Source organism: Megalobrama amblycephala, linkage group LG19, assembly GCF_018812025.1.
Source record: "Megalobrama amblycephala isolate DHTTF-2021 linkage group LG19, ASM1881202v1, whole genome shotgun sequence".
Classification (NCBI taxonomy): domain Eukaryota; kingdom Metazoa; phylum Chordata; class Actinopteri; order Cypriniformes; family Xenocyprididae; genus Megalobrama; species Megalobrama amblycephala.
This window is the reverse complement of record NC_063062.1, coordinates 16,703,382-16,720,559: the sequence shown is the minus strand read 5'-3', so window position 1 is coordinate 16,720,559 and position 17,178 is coordinate 16,703,382. Positions and strand designations below refer to the sequence as shown.

Genomic DNA, 17,178 nt, shown 5'->3' with positions numbered 1-17,178 from the left:
GCTTCAGTCCAGTAAGATTTCAAATATTACTAGCAATATAAAATTTATTCTTTATTCTTATGTTTACTTTATAAAAATCAGTAAAGACCCTAAGGTGTACGTTTTCAGAATTACACTAAAAGTATAAACTATCAATGAGCCGACAGAAGGCATGTAGTAGAGTGAATGCAGCAGGTTTTTTTTTACAAGTTTTGGTTATGTTGATAATTTAGAAGCCTTAGAAATTTGCGTATTAAATATGATACAGTAGGTTTCATAGTGTTAAATGAACAACAATAACTGAACCAAACTGATCTTGGTTGTTAGTGTGTGTACCTTATCAAACAGAGCAATGTACAGGGAGAAGCCAAATCGATCCTGAAGGCTGATCTTGTCGGACAGTGCGTTGCAGAGCTCCATGGCCGTGGTCGCAGAGTCCGTCAAAAGTGTTTTTGTGGTTCCGTCCATAAATGTCACGGGTAGCATTATTGGCTTTTTTGATTTTGTGGCCTTGGATAAAATTGTGAAAAGAAGATGTCATATGGACTGCTTTTATTGTGCCTTTTGTCCTAGAGTTTGACAGAGTCGCTTGTCAACTTTTGTTGCATGGAAAAGAGCAGCAGAACTAGACTGGTTATTAATAAAGCAGATATAATCAGTAAAATCAGCTGCACCTGAAGCTCTAGCCAGGATGGTGGTTGTGTTCTTGTTCCATTCACAAACGTTCTCCTCAGTCTCTCCTCGCAATAGGGAGCGTAACCCGGAGGACCCTCACTGATGAAGTTCCTCAGGTACTACAGGAGGACAGACATACTGAACTTTCAATAATCGTGATTGTAATCATAATTGGTCAGAATTAACCACTAAAACCTCACTGGGGCGATTTACTAATTCATTCTCTCGTTTTAAGTAAATCGTGTGGACAATATAATAATTTGTAATTTATAATAATTTTTATAATAATTTTTTTTGCCTTTACATTTTTGTTTATTATGAAAAGAAATGTAACCACTTAAAAGAAATTTAATTGATTACAAAAACTGCCTAGCGACAGAGGCTTTGATTTTTAGTGTTGTAAGGCTTTGAGTAAGAATGTATCACAACAAAGTTTTCTGACCAAATTGCAACTAAAAATGCTTATAATTTAGGCCAGACTCTATTTACTTTACCTAACCTGAGAATAAATAATAAGGTTAAAGGTGTTAAGATCAAAGTACACAATGCTAAACAGTATATAACAGATATATATTTCAAATATTTACCAGACATGATAAAATTATTTGTCTGGGGTTGAAATATATCACAGGTGCATCGATCACAGTTAAAGCTACAAGTAAGAAGAGGAAAAAAGGAGAGAAGATAATCTGAAGAGTGAAGAGTTTATATATAACCAGCATTTTTTACCTTGACAAACTTCTCAGAGGGAGCGAAGCAGCCGACACACAGAGACATGAGGATCCAGCCGCGGGCGTGACTGCTTTTAGAGGGATTCTGGGTCAACTGCTTACAGATCTGACAGTAGATCTCATCTCTGTAAGAAACAGCAGGAAGAAGTTTGTTCAGGGTTGTTTGGGAGTGATGAATCAGTATACACACACACTGAGTTTCCATGTTTTATGGAGAATTTCTGTAGACATAATGATTTTATGCTGATTTATTATAATGATGATTTTCTATCCCCAACCCGATCCCTAAACACAACCCTCCTAGAAAACTTTCTACATTCGTACATTTTCCGAATACATCATGTAGTATGATTTATAAGCTATCTTCCTCATGTGGACCAAAAATGTCCCCAAAAAAAGGTCAAAGATTCCTGGTATCACTATCCTTGGGTAGACATTTTGTCCCCATAACGTAGGGAACCACACACACACACACTAATATATATATATATATATATACATATACACACACACACACTACCAGTCAAAAGTTTGGAATGACTATTTTTTAATGTTTTTGAACGAAGTCTCTTATGCACATTAAGGCTGCATTTATTTCATAATAAATACAGAAAAAACAATAATATTGTGAAATATTATTATATATTATATTATATTATATATAATTTAAAATATAATTTATTTCTGTGATGCAAAGCTGAATTGTCAGCATCATTACTCCAGTCTTCAGTGTCACATGATCCTTCAGAAATCATTCAAAAGATGCAGCCTTAATGAGCATAAGAGACTTCGTTCAAAAACATTAAAAATAGTAATGTTTCCAAACTTTTGACTTGTAGTGTATATATATAATTTATGATATATATATGTATCCATTGTCTGACCTCAACCCTGGGCGAAGGATGCCGTTGCCGATGATAAAGTGTAGCTTCTCCAGATTGGATGTGGGTCGGTCCTCCAGCATGCTGTTTCCATGGACTGTGTATTCACCATCATTCAGACGCTTGGTCACCTAGAAGAAAAAAAAAAAAGGAAAAAACTTTAAAATCAGGATCAGGGTTGAAATGATAAATTACATCAGATAACGCACTGGAAATATAAAATAGATTTCTTTTAAAAAATTATTTAAAAAAAACATAATCCACCAAAATAGCCACAACATAAATGAACATTTGAATGAATGAATGAATGAATGAATGAATGAAGCATTTTAGATACAACTTTATACTGTACACACACACACACACACACACACACACACACACACACACACACACACACACACAGTTTAAAAGAAGTTAACTATAGTAATGGTCAAAGTTACTAAACCGATTCATCTTCATTAAAGTCAAGATGATTTTGTTTCTGAGGAAGCTTATTAGTTTAATTTTATACATTGAAACAAATTACAAACAATGAGCTAAACATTCATTGATAATAGCAGTGGCCCAATAGCATGCATGATGGAGCAAAGGAAATAGAAGAAAACACAAAAAACATGACAGGATGGTCAAATAAAAGGTACAAGGGGGGAATGGGTCCAAATTCCATACAGATCAGTTCATTTTCAATGCATTAAGATACATAACAGGTGTCTACCTTTGTATAACAATGTCATGTGTCCATTTTATAGATAGATCTAAGTTGTTTTTTTTTTAAATCCAATGACCCACTTTTGGTGGCTGCAGTTTCATCCAGTTAATTGTTATGTTGTTTTTGTGTGTGTGTGTGTGTGTGTGTGTGTGCGTGCAATTAATAGCTGATTGGTTCTTTCATATCTGGTTGGTGGAAGGAGAGTTTATGACTCCTGATAACCTCCTTTGCTGACAGTGGAATGAATATTTGAATGGCAGTGGCTCATACCTGTACAATCAATGTCTCAAAAGGGTCACCGAGTTTAAAAGAGAGCTTGTAGAAAGAAGGGAATAAGGAAGTGTAGCATGATAAAATCACCATGGTAACAGCATCACTCACCTCCTCTGTAATCTTCGACTTCTTCTTCAGGGTGAGCGACACCAGCTTGTGACGCACACTGCTCTTTTTGTGACTGTCAACGTGAGTGTTCTGTAAGAGGTGGATGAAAAGAGACTTATAAATCATGAAAACATTGCCTCATTTGTCCCAGTGTATTAGTAATCTTCTCCTACACTCTTATGTTGTCTAAAGTACCTCTCCATCTCCCTGCAGAGCCTGCAGCTCTCTCTTGTAGGTTTTCTTGCCAAGTGTCTCGTAGATCTTGGTCATGACAGGAATCTTCTCGCTGCCGTCACTGATGGCCGTGTGGTATTTGGGTTCTGGAAGGTCACCCATGAATCGGAGAATCGTGATCCAAACGGCCAGAGCAGCCTGCAGGACGAGGAGATAACCAGTAACTCATCAAACAAACATTTAAATACTAACAATTAGGGGTGTAATGGTACACGTATTCGTACCGAACAGTTTCGGTACAGGGCTTTCAGTTCAGTGCACATGTGTCCCGAAGCATTATATTGCAACATTGTAGCCTAACCACCATTAACCACCAATAATCGCAATAAGCTCTGCGTTTTGTTACTTTCGATAAGAAACAAAGTGTCATCCTTCAAATTCTGTCCACGAAATCACGAAATTTAAACAGAAAATGCCATTTTGACACGCTTTGATGTGGCGTGACAGATCACTGTACAAGCGCCTCAGTTCAACCGGCAGCGCGGAGCACGAGTGAACGCGATCATCTCTTCCTCTTTAATACTAGTTACAGAATAAACATGAATGAACATCTGAAGGTATGTTAAAAGATACAGTACAACTTACTGAAAAGGTCATATCTCGTGTAATCGCTCAATTAGTGTTTCAACGGCGGAAAGACATCAATGAAAGCTTGTAAACAATATGTCATGTAGCATTTACCTCAGAAAAGCCATTCAGTGTCCAAAGTTCGTTAGTTCGCTAGAGAAATGAACTCTTTCGCTTAATATATGCACTGTATTAGTCTATATAATCATTATATTTTACTTAACCTTTTAGGGATGTCCTGATTAGGCTATTTAAAGGGTTAGTTCACCCAAAAATGAAAATTATGTAATTAATGACTCACCCTCATGTCATTCCAAACCCGTAAGACCTCCGTTTATCTTCGGAACACAGTTTAAGATATTTTAGATTTACTCCGAGAGCATTCTTTCCCTCCATTGAAAGTGTAGGTATGGTGCACTGTCCATGTCCAGAAAGGTAATAAAAACATCATCAAAGTAGTCCATGTGACATCAGTGGGTTAGTTAGAAGCTTTTGAAGCATCTAAAATACATTTTGGTCCAAAAATAACAAAAACTACGACTTTATTCAGCACTGTCTTCTCTTCCGGGTCTGTGTATATCCACAGTGACGCTGCTTCTTCTTCTTCTACGGCGGTTGGCATCCAGCTTATTTGTGCATTACCGCCCCCTTCTGCTCCGGACAGTGACGCTGATGACGTGTTATGTAGTGCGCCCGAGCTTCGTTTACAGTCTGAGGGAGACGCACGCTGTATTCAAGCTATTCTACATTGTTTGTATTTTGGTATTGCTATATTTTTTAAAATGGTGCGTAGGTGTGCATGTCGTGGATGTCCTAATCGCGTCACAGTCCGGAGCAGAAGGGGGCGGTAATGCACCAATAAGCTGGATGCCAACCGCCGTAGAAGAAGAAGAAGAAGCAGCGTCACTGTGGATATACACAGACCTGGAAGAGAAGACAATGCTGAATAAAGTCATAGTTTTTGTTATTTTTGGACCAAAATGTATTTTAGATGCTTCAAAAACTTCTAACTAACCCACTGATGTCACATGGACTACTTTGATTATGTTTTTATTACCTTTCTGGACATGGACAGTGCACCATACCTACACTTTCAATGGAGGGACAGAAAGCTGTCGGACTAAATCTAAAATATCTTAAACTGTGTTCCGAAGTTAAACGGAGGTCTTACGGGTTTGGAACAACATGAGAGTGAGTCATTAATGACATAATTTTCATTTTTGGGTGAACTAACCCTTTAATGTATGTTTAAATAAATCTGTTGTGAAAATGACAGCCACTGTGTAGAAATGATTATATTTCAACAACGAATTGGTAAAAACAGTTTAGTAAAAACATTTAGAAGTTAATGCAAAAACTGCCTTAGGTCCAGCTTACATGTTTGCTTGCTTATTTGAGTGTCGATTATTTTATCTAAAAATAAAAAGCAATTAAATTTAGGCTAATAGTTTGGGCTCAGTTGTTAACCTTTAATATTATAGTAGCATAATGTTCAAGTAAGGGCTCCATAGTTTATAGCATTAGCAGAGATATTTTTTTTATCCTTAAGAAACTTTTAGTTATAATTTAATTTAATATATTTAAAGACAAAAACACAATTTGTAAAGTAAGCCACTGTTTAAAAAAAAAGAAGAAATTTTATGTTTAGTTTTCTCCCCACTTGCTGTACCGAAAACCATACCGAACCGTGACTTCAAAACTGAGGTACTTACTATTAAAAATGTATATTTATATAAAACATATTTACATTTATTTTAAAAAAGCTATATATGTTGATGCTTTTATAGTATTTATGTACATCTTGAATATGTATGTGTGTATATACTTCTTTAAAAAGACATTATCGTTACATAGTTAATAATACAACTTCCTACAGTGCGTTTGAGTGTCATTAGTCAAAGGTTACATACCAGCTGATCTCCTTCATCTTCGTGAAACAGTAAGGGCTGTTTGAGCGGGCGGCGCATGTAAGTGTGAGTGGTCGTGCCCTGGAAATATGTGGCAGAGTACTTGGCAAATTTGTACTCCGACAAGTCTTCCACATCATCCTCTGGGAGAGGAAGAGATTCATCCAGGTCTTCCACCTCAAGCTCCCTGTGCGTTCGCTCCAGGTCCTGAGGAAAACACAATGACAAACTGGAGCTTAGTTAATCAACTAATTAATGAGGTGAGGGATCAGTTGTGTTTGACTGTGGCTGGATTTAACCAGTCGGCAAGATTTGCTGCTTGCAGTCGGGGAGGAGCTGAAAACGGAGACATGAAGTTAGACACTTTCTGGTTCCCGTAGTGATGCTTGCATGGAGTTTGAATTCTAAATCGCAGATGAAGTAGATTAGCTGCAATATTTGTCAAATACTCAGATGTTTCAGGTGTTTTTCATGTAAACACTTTACAGGTGCTGGTCATATAATTAGAATATCGTGAAAAAGTTCATTTTTTATTGTAAATTGTTTAAAAAAATGAAACTTTCATTTATACTACATTCCCTACATGTAAAGTAAAACATTTCAAAAGTTTTTTTTTTTTTTTTTTTAATTTTGTTGATTAGAGCGTACAGCTCATGAAAGTCCAGAATCCAGTATCTCAAAATATTAGAATATTTACATTTGAGTTTCATTAAATGACCATCCCTACAGTATAAATTCCGGGTATCTCTTGTTCTTTGAAACCACACTAATGGGGAAGACTGCTGACTTCTCCACAAAGAGAATAAATCACAGATGGTCATTACTGAATGTGGTGGAGTGATGTATCAAAGCATATTAAATGCAAAGTTGACTAGAAGGAAGAAATTGGGTAGGCAAAGGTGCATAAGCAACAGGGATGACCACAAGCTTGAGAATACTATCAAGTAAAGCTGCTTCAGACACTTGGGAGAGCTTCACAATGAGTCAAATGAAGCCGGAGTCAGCGCATCAAGAGTCACCACACTCAGACATCTTCAGGAAAAGGACTACCAAGCCACTTCTGAAACAGAAACAACGTCAGAAGCATCTTACCTGGGCTAAGGAGAAAAAGAACTGGACAGTGAACAGTGGTCGAAAGTCCTCTTTTCAGATAAAAGTAAATTTTGCATTTCATGTTGAAATCATGGTCCCAGAGTCTGAAGGAAGACTGGAGAGGCACAGAATCCAAGCTGCTTGAAGTCTAGTGGGAAGTTTCTGAAGTTAGTAATGATTTGGGGGGCTGTGACATCTGCTGGTGTTGGTCCATTGTGTTTTATCAAGTGCAAAGTCAATGCAGCCATCTTCCAGGAGATTTTGGAGCACTTTATGCTTCCATCTGCTGACAAGCTTTATGGAGATGCTGATTTCCTTTTCCAGCAGGACTTTAGCACCTGCCCACAGTGCAAAAACCACTTCCAAGTGGTTTGCTAACCATGATATTACTGTGCTTTATTGGCCAGCCAACATGCCTGACCCCTGAATCTATGGGATATTTTCAAGAGAAAGATGAGAAACAGTCGATCCAACAATATACAGATGATCTGAAGGCTCAATAGTGCCTCAGCAGTGCCACAGGCTGATCACTTCCATGCCACACTTCACTGATGCTGTATTTTGTGCTAGGGCAAGTCATTTGCTGTAATATGTGCTGCCGACCAAGAATTGAGTGTACAAATGAACATACTTTAAAGAACTTGAACCTTTCTGTTTTGAAAATCCATTTTTTGATTGATCTTAGGAAATATTCTAATATTTTGAGATACTGGATTTTGGACTTTCATGAGCTGTACGCTCTAATCATCAAAATTTAAAAAAAAAAAAAACTTTTGAAATGTTTTACTTTACATGTAGGGAATCTAGAATATATGAAAGTTTCATTTTTAAAAATAATTTACAATAAAAAATGAACTTTTTCACGATATTCTAAGTATATGACCAGCACCTGTATGTACTGCTTAATACAGCACCTGCATATACAAGAGTAAAGTTGAACATAAGTCTACATACTGTTTAAATACCAATTTAATATATGCTGACAATATACTTTTTATCAGATTTATTTTGTTAAACATGGCATAATATTACATGAAAAGAGTTTTTACGGTTATTAAAATATGGATTTATTAGCACCAGTGGAAATTATGTGAGTTAATGCTTAAAACAAGAAAAATATATCTATATTCAAAGGGAAAACAAGATCAATATTCTCACCCTGTTTTTTCTTGTTTTAAGCAAAAATTCACTTAATGTTGATACATTTTTCAGAAAACAAGACTTAATATCATGTCATTTTGCTTCTTAAGTAAATGTATCTGGATTTATGAATGTTTAGAAATTTGTACTGCAAAACAAGACAAAAATACTGAATAAGAAATTAACAGAGCTGGGTAGTAACTGATTACATGTAATCTAGATTACGTAATCAGATTCCAAAAATTAAGTACTTGTATTGTACTTGTTAAGTATATTGTGTACTCGTAATCAGACTACAGTTACTTTTTTATTGATTACATGATTGCATGTTATTCTCACAATGGCAGTCAAATATTCATAATTCATTGATTCAAGGATTCCCAAACTTTTTTGTCATCTGAAATTTTTTTGATCAAATATATTTACTTGATGTACCCCCTGAGATTTTAATTCGTAAGATAGTTCAATAATAAAATTAAGTCAATAATAATAAATAATAAAATTAAGTTCACGGTTCTCAGATGTCGGTTAATGGTCACATGACATGAAGGCAAACAGATAAAATATACATATTTTTAATCTTTTTTAGTAGTGTTTTATTTGTATTGTTTTTATTTTAAAAAGATTTATTTTAATTTTAAATGTTTTATTATTTAATTACTTAATAGCTTTTCATTAAACTCAGGAACACCCTGCAGTTCCATCACGAACCCCAGTCTGGGAAACCCTGATGTGATGTAATATTTAATGCACTTCATGTTGCTGATAAAGAATGAAATATATTTTCTTTCTCTTTGTATTTTTATATCAATATGGTACAAGATTATTCTACTCAAATCAATGTGATAAACAAGTAAGATCAAAAGTAATCTAAAAGTAATCCAAAAGTAGTCAGTGTCAAACCTTAAATATGTAATGTAATGGATTACGTTACTAACTACAATTTTTGTCATGTAACTTGTAATCAGTAACCGATCACAATTTGTACGTAATTTAACCGGCATGCACTGCTTCAAGTTAGACACAGATCCTTCTGCACAGTGCCGCATGAAGTCCAACACACCTAGTTTAGATTGTAAAAGTGACAGATCCCCATCCTCACCTCAAACCCAGCAGGCGCTTGACCCTCCTGACCAGGGAACGAGTTTGTGGTTCCCAAAAAGCCAAACATCTTGTCCACCATATCAGAGTCATTGACCGGCTCATGTCGTGCTTTCTCCATCTGGTCCAACATTTCCTTTTTCCTCCTTGCCTCCTCTCGCTCCTTCCTCTCACGCTCAGCATCCTCTCGCGCCAGCAGTGCCAATCTTTCCTGGTGCTTCTTTTCGGCTTCTTCTTTGGCCTTCCTGGCACTCATCTGGTTCCTAAACTTCTGCTCCTCAGCCAATCGCATCTTCTCCGCTTCCAAACGTCGCCGGTACTGAGATAGATGGAAAAAGAGAGTGATGTGTTTGCTGCAAAACGTATATTGTAATCTACAAATAAATCCAGTTGTACTCACCTCTCCTTTGAGTCTTTTGTAGAGTCGGCGGGCGATCATTCCCCTCGTATATGCCTGGATGGTGATGACGGCCCAAAGACGGTGTCGAAACGCCCGGCGCACTAGGTATCCTCTGCAGCGGCCCTCGAAAAGGGTGATTCTCTGACGTGCAACATGGTACGTCTGGTAGAGTTTGCGAGAACGATACAATGCCTGCAGACGTGAGAAACCACCACGCATCTACAAGACGGGAAACGAGTGTTAGAGACTGGAGAGCCACAATTGCAAATGTATACCTGTACAGTATATAAGAATGTTTGAGACCAACCGCTCCGTAGTTCTTCCGGCAGTAGTAACCCCTCCACGTTTTCTGGATCAACAAGGCTGATTTTTTCAACTTCAAGAAGTTAGATCTGTGGGAAAGATGTTTTTTATTCTGTTTGAGTTCAGCACAAAAGTCTTAAATCACAAACCAACTGCAATACAGTTTAATGTAGTGATGCACGAAATTTCAGCAATAGGAAATATTTGTCCAGAAAAAAAAAGTTTTGATTTTGCCCGAAATAGTCATTAGCTATGTTTCCATCACCCGTTTTCTAAGCATATTTTTAAGTATCGCATCAGAAACGAGTGATGGAAATGCCAAATTTCAGAAAAAATCCCCCCAAAAAGTTATTATGCTCACTTGAGGTAATTTTTGTGCGAAAAAGAGTTAATGTGAATAACAGGAGATGAAAACGCATTTGCCAAATAAATTCTGACGTAGCGAACATTAAACCTATGTGATTAATCGGCTGTTTCCACTGATGGTGTTCTATTTACTGTTGTTTACTAGGTTACCAATACCACGTCATCAGCTCTAACAACCTGATGGAAATGCGCATTTGTGTTTTTTTCTTATTTTGAATTTTTGAAAAGATTTGCTTAACGTTTGGATGGAAATCCAGCTACTGATTGCCAAGTCAAAATTGGCTACATTTAAACTATTGCTTTGGGTTAAATCCCCCCCGCAGGTTAAAGTTTTGACATACTGCATAAATTATTTTTGACTGAAATGCTTATTCTACCAATGATGAGCCTGCATGCCGTGCAGAAATATACAACAAGTATTTTTATTTAAAAGGGAATGTTTTTTTCACACTTTATAGCAATCACGGCGTCAGGAATTCATCAAATGATGATCAGATGATGTTTCTGTAGTGTGTTTGTGCTGTTATCTGATTTGCATAAGTGAATCAAACAACACAGACCACAAATGCAAATAAACAGTGGGCATACTGTAATTCATTTTTAGCATATTCCCCCAGAGTTCTTGCAACACAAACTAAACATCAGCAGCCATTCGTACCTGTCCTTGAATCCTCTGACAACTTTCTGAATGAGAATGACCTTATCGGTTATGGCCTTGTCTCTCTCGATTTCCAGCAGCATGTCATGGTGGTCCTGATAAAGGTAGAGAAGTATTTAAAGCACACATTAACTAACTATAAACATAAACATGCTCCTGTGATGTTCCATTGATCATCAGATCATTTAATAAACCTCATATTGATCTGTATCTGTCCTGATCCTCCTGGTGTCGTTACTTCCTGTCAGTGTGTATTGACACCACCCTCTCTTCCTTCCTGCTAAATTGAATTTCCTGTTTTAGAGAACTGGAAGGTGTGATAAAACCTAATCCCTGGAAAACTCATCCTGGCAGTTTAGTAATGGACAAGCTAGTTCCTGATCTTTGACCTCTGGCTGAGGGCAGCGTTTCCGGCAGCAGAAAAACACACCCGAATATTGAGGTCAATATTGTTTGAGTTTGACACGACTGCATAAAATCCCCCGATATGGTTTTTAACAGCATCGATGAGCTTATTTTTCCATGACTTATTTTTTATTTATTATTTAAATATTGCCTTCTGTTATTGATTGTGAAGAGCATTTCATAAGTGGTCTCCTATTGTTATGTATAAGTAGTTGGTAGTTCTATAAGAAGATATTAGTTCTGCTTTAAGTACCTTCAAGAATATCTTTGTTTTTCCCATCTGCCAATCATCATCACGCCCCAATACGGCTTCAGCGATACGCTGACAGGTTCCTCTTAGGTCCCCCTAAAGGAAAAAAAATTATCAAAAATTGTCCAGATAGAAGTAGAGATGTTGGTAGATTACAAACTGTTTTGGTGAACACCAAGATAAATGTATGTATGTATGTACAGTACAGTCCAAAAGTTTGGAACCACTTAGATTTTTAATGTTTTTAAAAGAAGTTTCGTCTGCTCACCAAGGCTACATTTATTTAATTAAAAATACAGTAAAAAACAGTAATATTGTGAAATATTATTACAATTTAAAATAACTGTTTTCTATTTGAATATATTTCACAAAGTAATTTATTCCTGTGATGCAAAGCTGAATTTTCAGCATCATTACTCCAGTCTTCAGTGTCACATGATCCTTCAGAAATCATTCTAATATGCTGATCTGCTGCTCAAGAAACATTTAATGTGTACAATTGTACAAAATATTTGTGTACAATATTTTTTTTCAGGATTATTTGATGAATAGAAAGTTCAAAAGAACAGTGTTTATCTGAAATCTAATCTTTTGTAACATTATAAATGTCTTTACTGCCACTTTTGATTGATTTAATGCATCCTTGCTGAATAAAAGTATTCATTTCTTTCATTTCTTTTAAAAAAAATAAAAATAAAAATTCTTACTGACCCCAAACTTTTGAACGGTAGTGTATAATGCTACAGAAGCTTTGTATTTCAGATAAATGCTGTTCTTTTGAACTTTCTATTCATCAAGGAATCCTGAAAAAAAAAGTACACAACTGTTTTTAACATTGAAAATAATCATAAATGTTTATTGAGCAGCAAATCAGCATATTAGAATGATTTCTGAAGGATCATGTGACACTGAAGACTGGAGTAACGATGCTGAAAATTCAGCTTTGCATCACAGGAATAAATTACTTTGTCAAATATATTTAAATAGTACACAGTTATTTTAAATTGTAATAATATTTCACAATATTACTGTTTTTTACTGTATTTTTAATTAAATAAATGTAGCCTTGGTGAGCAGACGAAACTTCTTTTAAAAACATTAAAAATCTTAGTGGTTCCAAACTTTTGGACTGTACCGTGTATATATGTATATATATATATACACACACACACATTTTTCAGTACTACAGTGTGATGCCTATATATATATTAGTGCTGTCAAATCAATTAATCGCAATTAATCATTTCTAACATAAACGTTTGTAAATATATATGTATGTGTGTGTATATATATATATATATATATATATATATATACATACACATTCATACATACACTTTGTAATTTAAAAGATTAATCACAATTAATTAATATATATAGGCAGCACAGTATAGTACTGAAAAATGGCACTTTCATTATTAATTTATTTAATTAATAGTAGGACTTAAACTTAAAAGTAAGGGTAAGTATTAATATTTTTACTTTTTATTGGGGCCTTTCATGTTTACAAGCTAAAAAAATTAATGACCTTTTTGTTTGAGAACAGTAAAATTAAAAAATATATAATAACCATATTCCATTAAACAACACAACAAAAAAAAAACATGATATGAAGAACACTACAATGATTTTAGTTAAATCTCAAAAACATGTACTACACAAAGACTAGTTGAAGCACACTGCATTTTGTATAAGTAAGAGAATTTCTAGAGACAGTGAATTCATTAACTCACCTGTTTGTAAGCAGGTTTCACTCCAGGCATCAAAACACGGTATCTGTCCACAAACTCAACGAAAGTGTAACGGATGGGGTATCCGGCCCGGCGAATCCGGATGGTTTCCATCATTCCAGAATACCTGAGCTGCCTCACACACAGCTCAAGATCAAAGAGCTGGAGAAAGATGGAGAGATTATTACATATAAATCTCTTAAAATTAAACATTTGGTGGCAACTTTAAAATAACTATCATAATTAATATCATAATTAACAAACAATGTAACACTAAATTGATCATTAAATGTACATTCTTGAAGCTGGAAATACAAGACACTTAATTTACCACTTAATTTACCGTTTAATAACTTAATACCGTTTAATACCTTACTGAAGAAAGTTATTATAATGCTACCAAACAGTTAAACAGTGTAAAATAAGACAAAAGCAAAGAGGACCTTTAGAAATTGTAAAACATTCCAATATATTTTCTATATTGTCAATTTTCTTAAAGTGTTGGCATCAGTATATTTTATTCTACATTAACATCCATCAAGTTATTTGGTTAACTTTACAGTAAGATTTCATTTGTTAACATTCCTTAACTACATTAGTTAACATGAACTAACAAAGAACAATACTAGTTCTACAGCATTTATTAATCTTAGTTAATGTTCATTTCTACATTTACTAATACATTTTTTAAAATCAAAAGTTGTACCTGTTAACAGTTAATACACTGTGAACTCAGATGAACAATGTACAATTGTATTTTTTATTAACTAACATTAACAAATAGCAAATTTGGAAAAAAATATATTGGTTTACCATTCTAGCTGTAGAGTAATGCTGGTTTAACTCACCATGGGTTTCTTGTACTCATTGGGTTTGATGCAGCGGACGAAGAACGGCTGACACACGCTCAACGTGCGCATCAACAGCTCCAGAGAGCGCTTGAATTGACTGCTCAGTGTCGGTGAACGTTTTCTGGTCTCCGCCCCCTGTGAATCAGGAAACACACACACACAGAGAAGAACATGCACTTTAAAAAGAAGGCCAGGAAGAGTGGTGAGCAGAGGTCAGGACTGTTTTTAGGGTGAACCTGTCAAGAAATGACTGGGTTCATTTTGATTTGAAATATTTGCTTGTTTTTCTCGGTTCAGAGCTCTTTCATCCTCAAACAGGAAACGGTCTCTCCCCAGGAATTGTGTTGGACAGATATACTGTTTTTTCTAGACAGATGCAGGTCACATTATTTCTGTCTACTTAGAACAGAAAAGGTATTAAAGCTCAAACTGGATTGTGCCATAAAAAAGTGAATGACATCTAAGGCTCATAACAAATAACTAGACATTTATAGTGGTTTTTGTCTGTGCCAACCAGTTCCCATAATGCTAGGTTGTTGTGGGTGATTGCCAGGAAGTTGCTATGCAGGAAGTTGATGCTGCATCCAAATATGCCTACTTCCAGTATGTAAGCCAAATAGTATGTCCGATTTCACAATATTTATAAAAAAAAATTGGCAAAAAGTACCCGGATAACCTACTACTTCCAGCAAGATTCTGAAGTGCGAATTCACGGGACACTTTACTATCCCAGGACGCCACGAGAGAGGATTTATGAATGGAGGTAAAGCGACACAACTGACAGCGTAGGTCACATGACATGCTGGATGTAGAACATCCGAATTTCATCCATAGTACACACATTCATACTATAAAGAACATACTTTCTTAACGGGTCTCTAAGTAAGTTTCAAAACAAATGTATACCTACTATAAAGTATGTGATTTCAGATGCAGCATGAGGCAGTTGCTGGTCACTAAGATTTTTTTAACAAAATGAACACATTAAATTGATCAAAAGTAACAGTAAATACATTTATAATGCTACAAAAGATTTTTTGGAACTTTTTTCTTCATCAAAGAAAAAAAAGAACCGGTTTCCACAAAAAAATGAAGCAGCTGTTTTCAAAATTGATAATAATCAGAAATTTTTCTTAAGCACCAAATCTGCATATTAGAATGATTTCTAAAGTATCATGTGACACTGAAGACTGGAGTAATGATGCTGAAGACTGGAGTGGTGATAAAATATGAGATGGGAGTACAAAATTGTGTCAATGCTTTTGTGTTTTCTCGCAAAAGTTTTGTGAGGCAATGCAAAAGCATAGAAATATTTTTTACTCCCATCTCATATTTTATCCATCACCATGTCCCTTTAGGGGCTCCGTATATTCCAATAGAAAACAGTTATTTTAAATTTATAATAATAATATTTCACAACATTACTGCTTTTACTACATTTTTGATCAAATGAATGCAGCCTTGATGAGCAGAAATGACTTCTTTTAAAAACATTTAAAAATCTTACTGACCCCAACATTTTGAACGGTAGTGTAAATCAGTAAACATCGTCTTCCAGGCAAATGTCTTATTGCTTAGAATATAAATAGCACACTAATATGAGGTTAGTCATTTTTATTTCACCTTCATGTATTTGTAACTAATTTAAAATAATAATAGTGATGCATCATAACTGGCAAGTGCTAGTAATTCTCATTTACATGTCATATCAGCAAAAAGGATGCACTTTATTTTACTGTACATGTACTTACGTGTACTTACAGCGCTCTTACCTAAGAAAGTACTGGGTAATATAAGGTAACTACATGGGTTAAGGTTAGGTTTAAGGGTAGGTTCAGGGTTAGTACCTAGTTATTGTAATCACTATAATAAGTACATAAGTATGTACATGTGAACAGGACTGTAAAATAAAGTGCTACCGCAAAAAAACATTGGAAGCAGGTGCAGTGTATCTACTTTTAACAGCATAAACTAAGAATTAGTTACTGTTAACTACTAGTCTTCTACCACGATTTTACCTTATGGAGAGAACCTGGTTTGCCTAGACTGTCACCAGACACATAACCACACAAAAACTGGCACCACATTTCACAAACACAGAAAGAAAGAGGGAAGCATGTATGGGAACTAGTCCATCAGTAATATTAAAAATAGATTTTTAATATATAAAGACCTTTCACTTTCAAAAAGTATAATGGAATAGCATGGTTTTAAGATAAAACTGCTGTATTTTTTTTTAATTTTAAATATAATAATCATTTAATATCATGATGATACCATCACTGTATCATCACTTGTGAGGGAGTGTTGAAATAATCTAGTGTGCATAGTAAAGACTATAAGGCCCTGTTTCCACCTGGTATTAAGATGCATTTTGGTTGATCGGATCACAAGTGGACAATGCTAAATACAGGTGTAAACAGGGTGTAAAACGTTTTGAGCTTGTCCACTTTCGACCACTTCCAGAGGTAGTCAAAAATTCAACCAGATCGCTTTTATAGGGTTATAACTCATGTGGCTGAATGTGTTCGAACAGCCACAAAAGACTGCATACTCTGCGTCTACTGACCTAACACCTAAGGTAAGTGCGCGCTAGCTAGACGGGATTTAAACTTTGTCAGCTGAAGACCTGGTTGGTTTGAAGACGAAAAACGTACTTAGCACAATGTTCTCTCACAATTCCTGATTTTGTGTTCATATGTAAATGCAAGCTTACTTTGTTCATTAGATCGAAAGATCTGAAAAAACCCTTACATTTACCCGCCCATAGACCTTCTCCTTGAAGAAATCAGGACAGAAGTGGTTGAAAGTGGAC

At 35.4% G+C, this 17,178-nt stretch overlaps 1 protein-coding gene across 3 annotated transcripts in view; it reads right to left on the bottom strand.

Moving 5' to 3' along the window:
- myo7aa (myosin VIIAa) overlaps positions 1-17,178 on the bottom strand; it is a 62,574-nt gene that overhangs the window by 17,841 nt on the left and 27,555 nt on the right. For all 3 annotated transcript variants that reach the window (XM_048168736.1, XM_048168737.1, XM_048168738.1), the window contains 14 exons: positions 14,361-14,498; positions 13,516-13,674; positions 11,786-11,878; positions 11,128-11,222; positions 10,108-10,192; positions 9,801-10,019; positions 9,402-9,719; positions 6,071-6,274; positions 3,555-3,731; positions 3,360-3,449; positions 2,270-2,397; positions 1,384-1,510; positions 654-773; positions 316-489 (listed from right to left, as the gene is read on the bottom strand). In XM_048168736.1, coding sequence (XP_048024693.1) covers positions 316-489; positions 654-773; positions 1,384-1,510; positions 2,270-2,397; positions 3,360-3,449; positions 3,555-3,731; positions 6,071-6,274; positions 9,402-9,719; positions 9,801-10,019; positions 10,108-10,192; positions 11,128-11,222; positions 11,786-11,878; positions 13,516-13,674; positions 14,361-14,498 — 2,127 coding nt within the window. The remainder of the gene's footprint in view (positions 1-315; positions 490-653; positions 774-1,383; positions 1,511-2,269; positions 2,398-3,359; positions 3,450-3,554; positions 3,732-6,070; positions 6,275-9,401; positions 9,720-9,800; positions 10,020-10,107; positions 10,193-11,127; positions 11,223-11,785; positions 11,879-13,515; positions 13,675-14,360; positions 14,499-17,178) is intronic.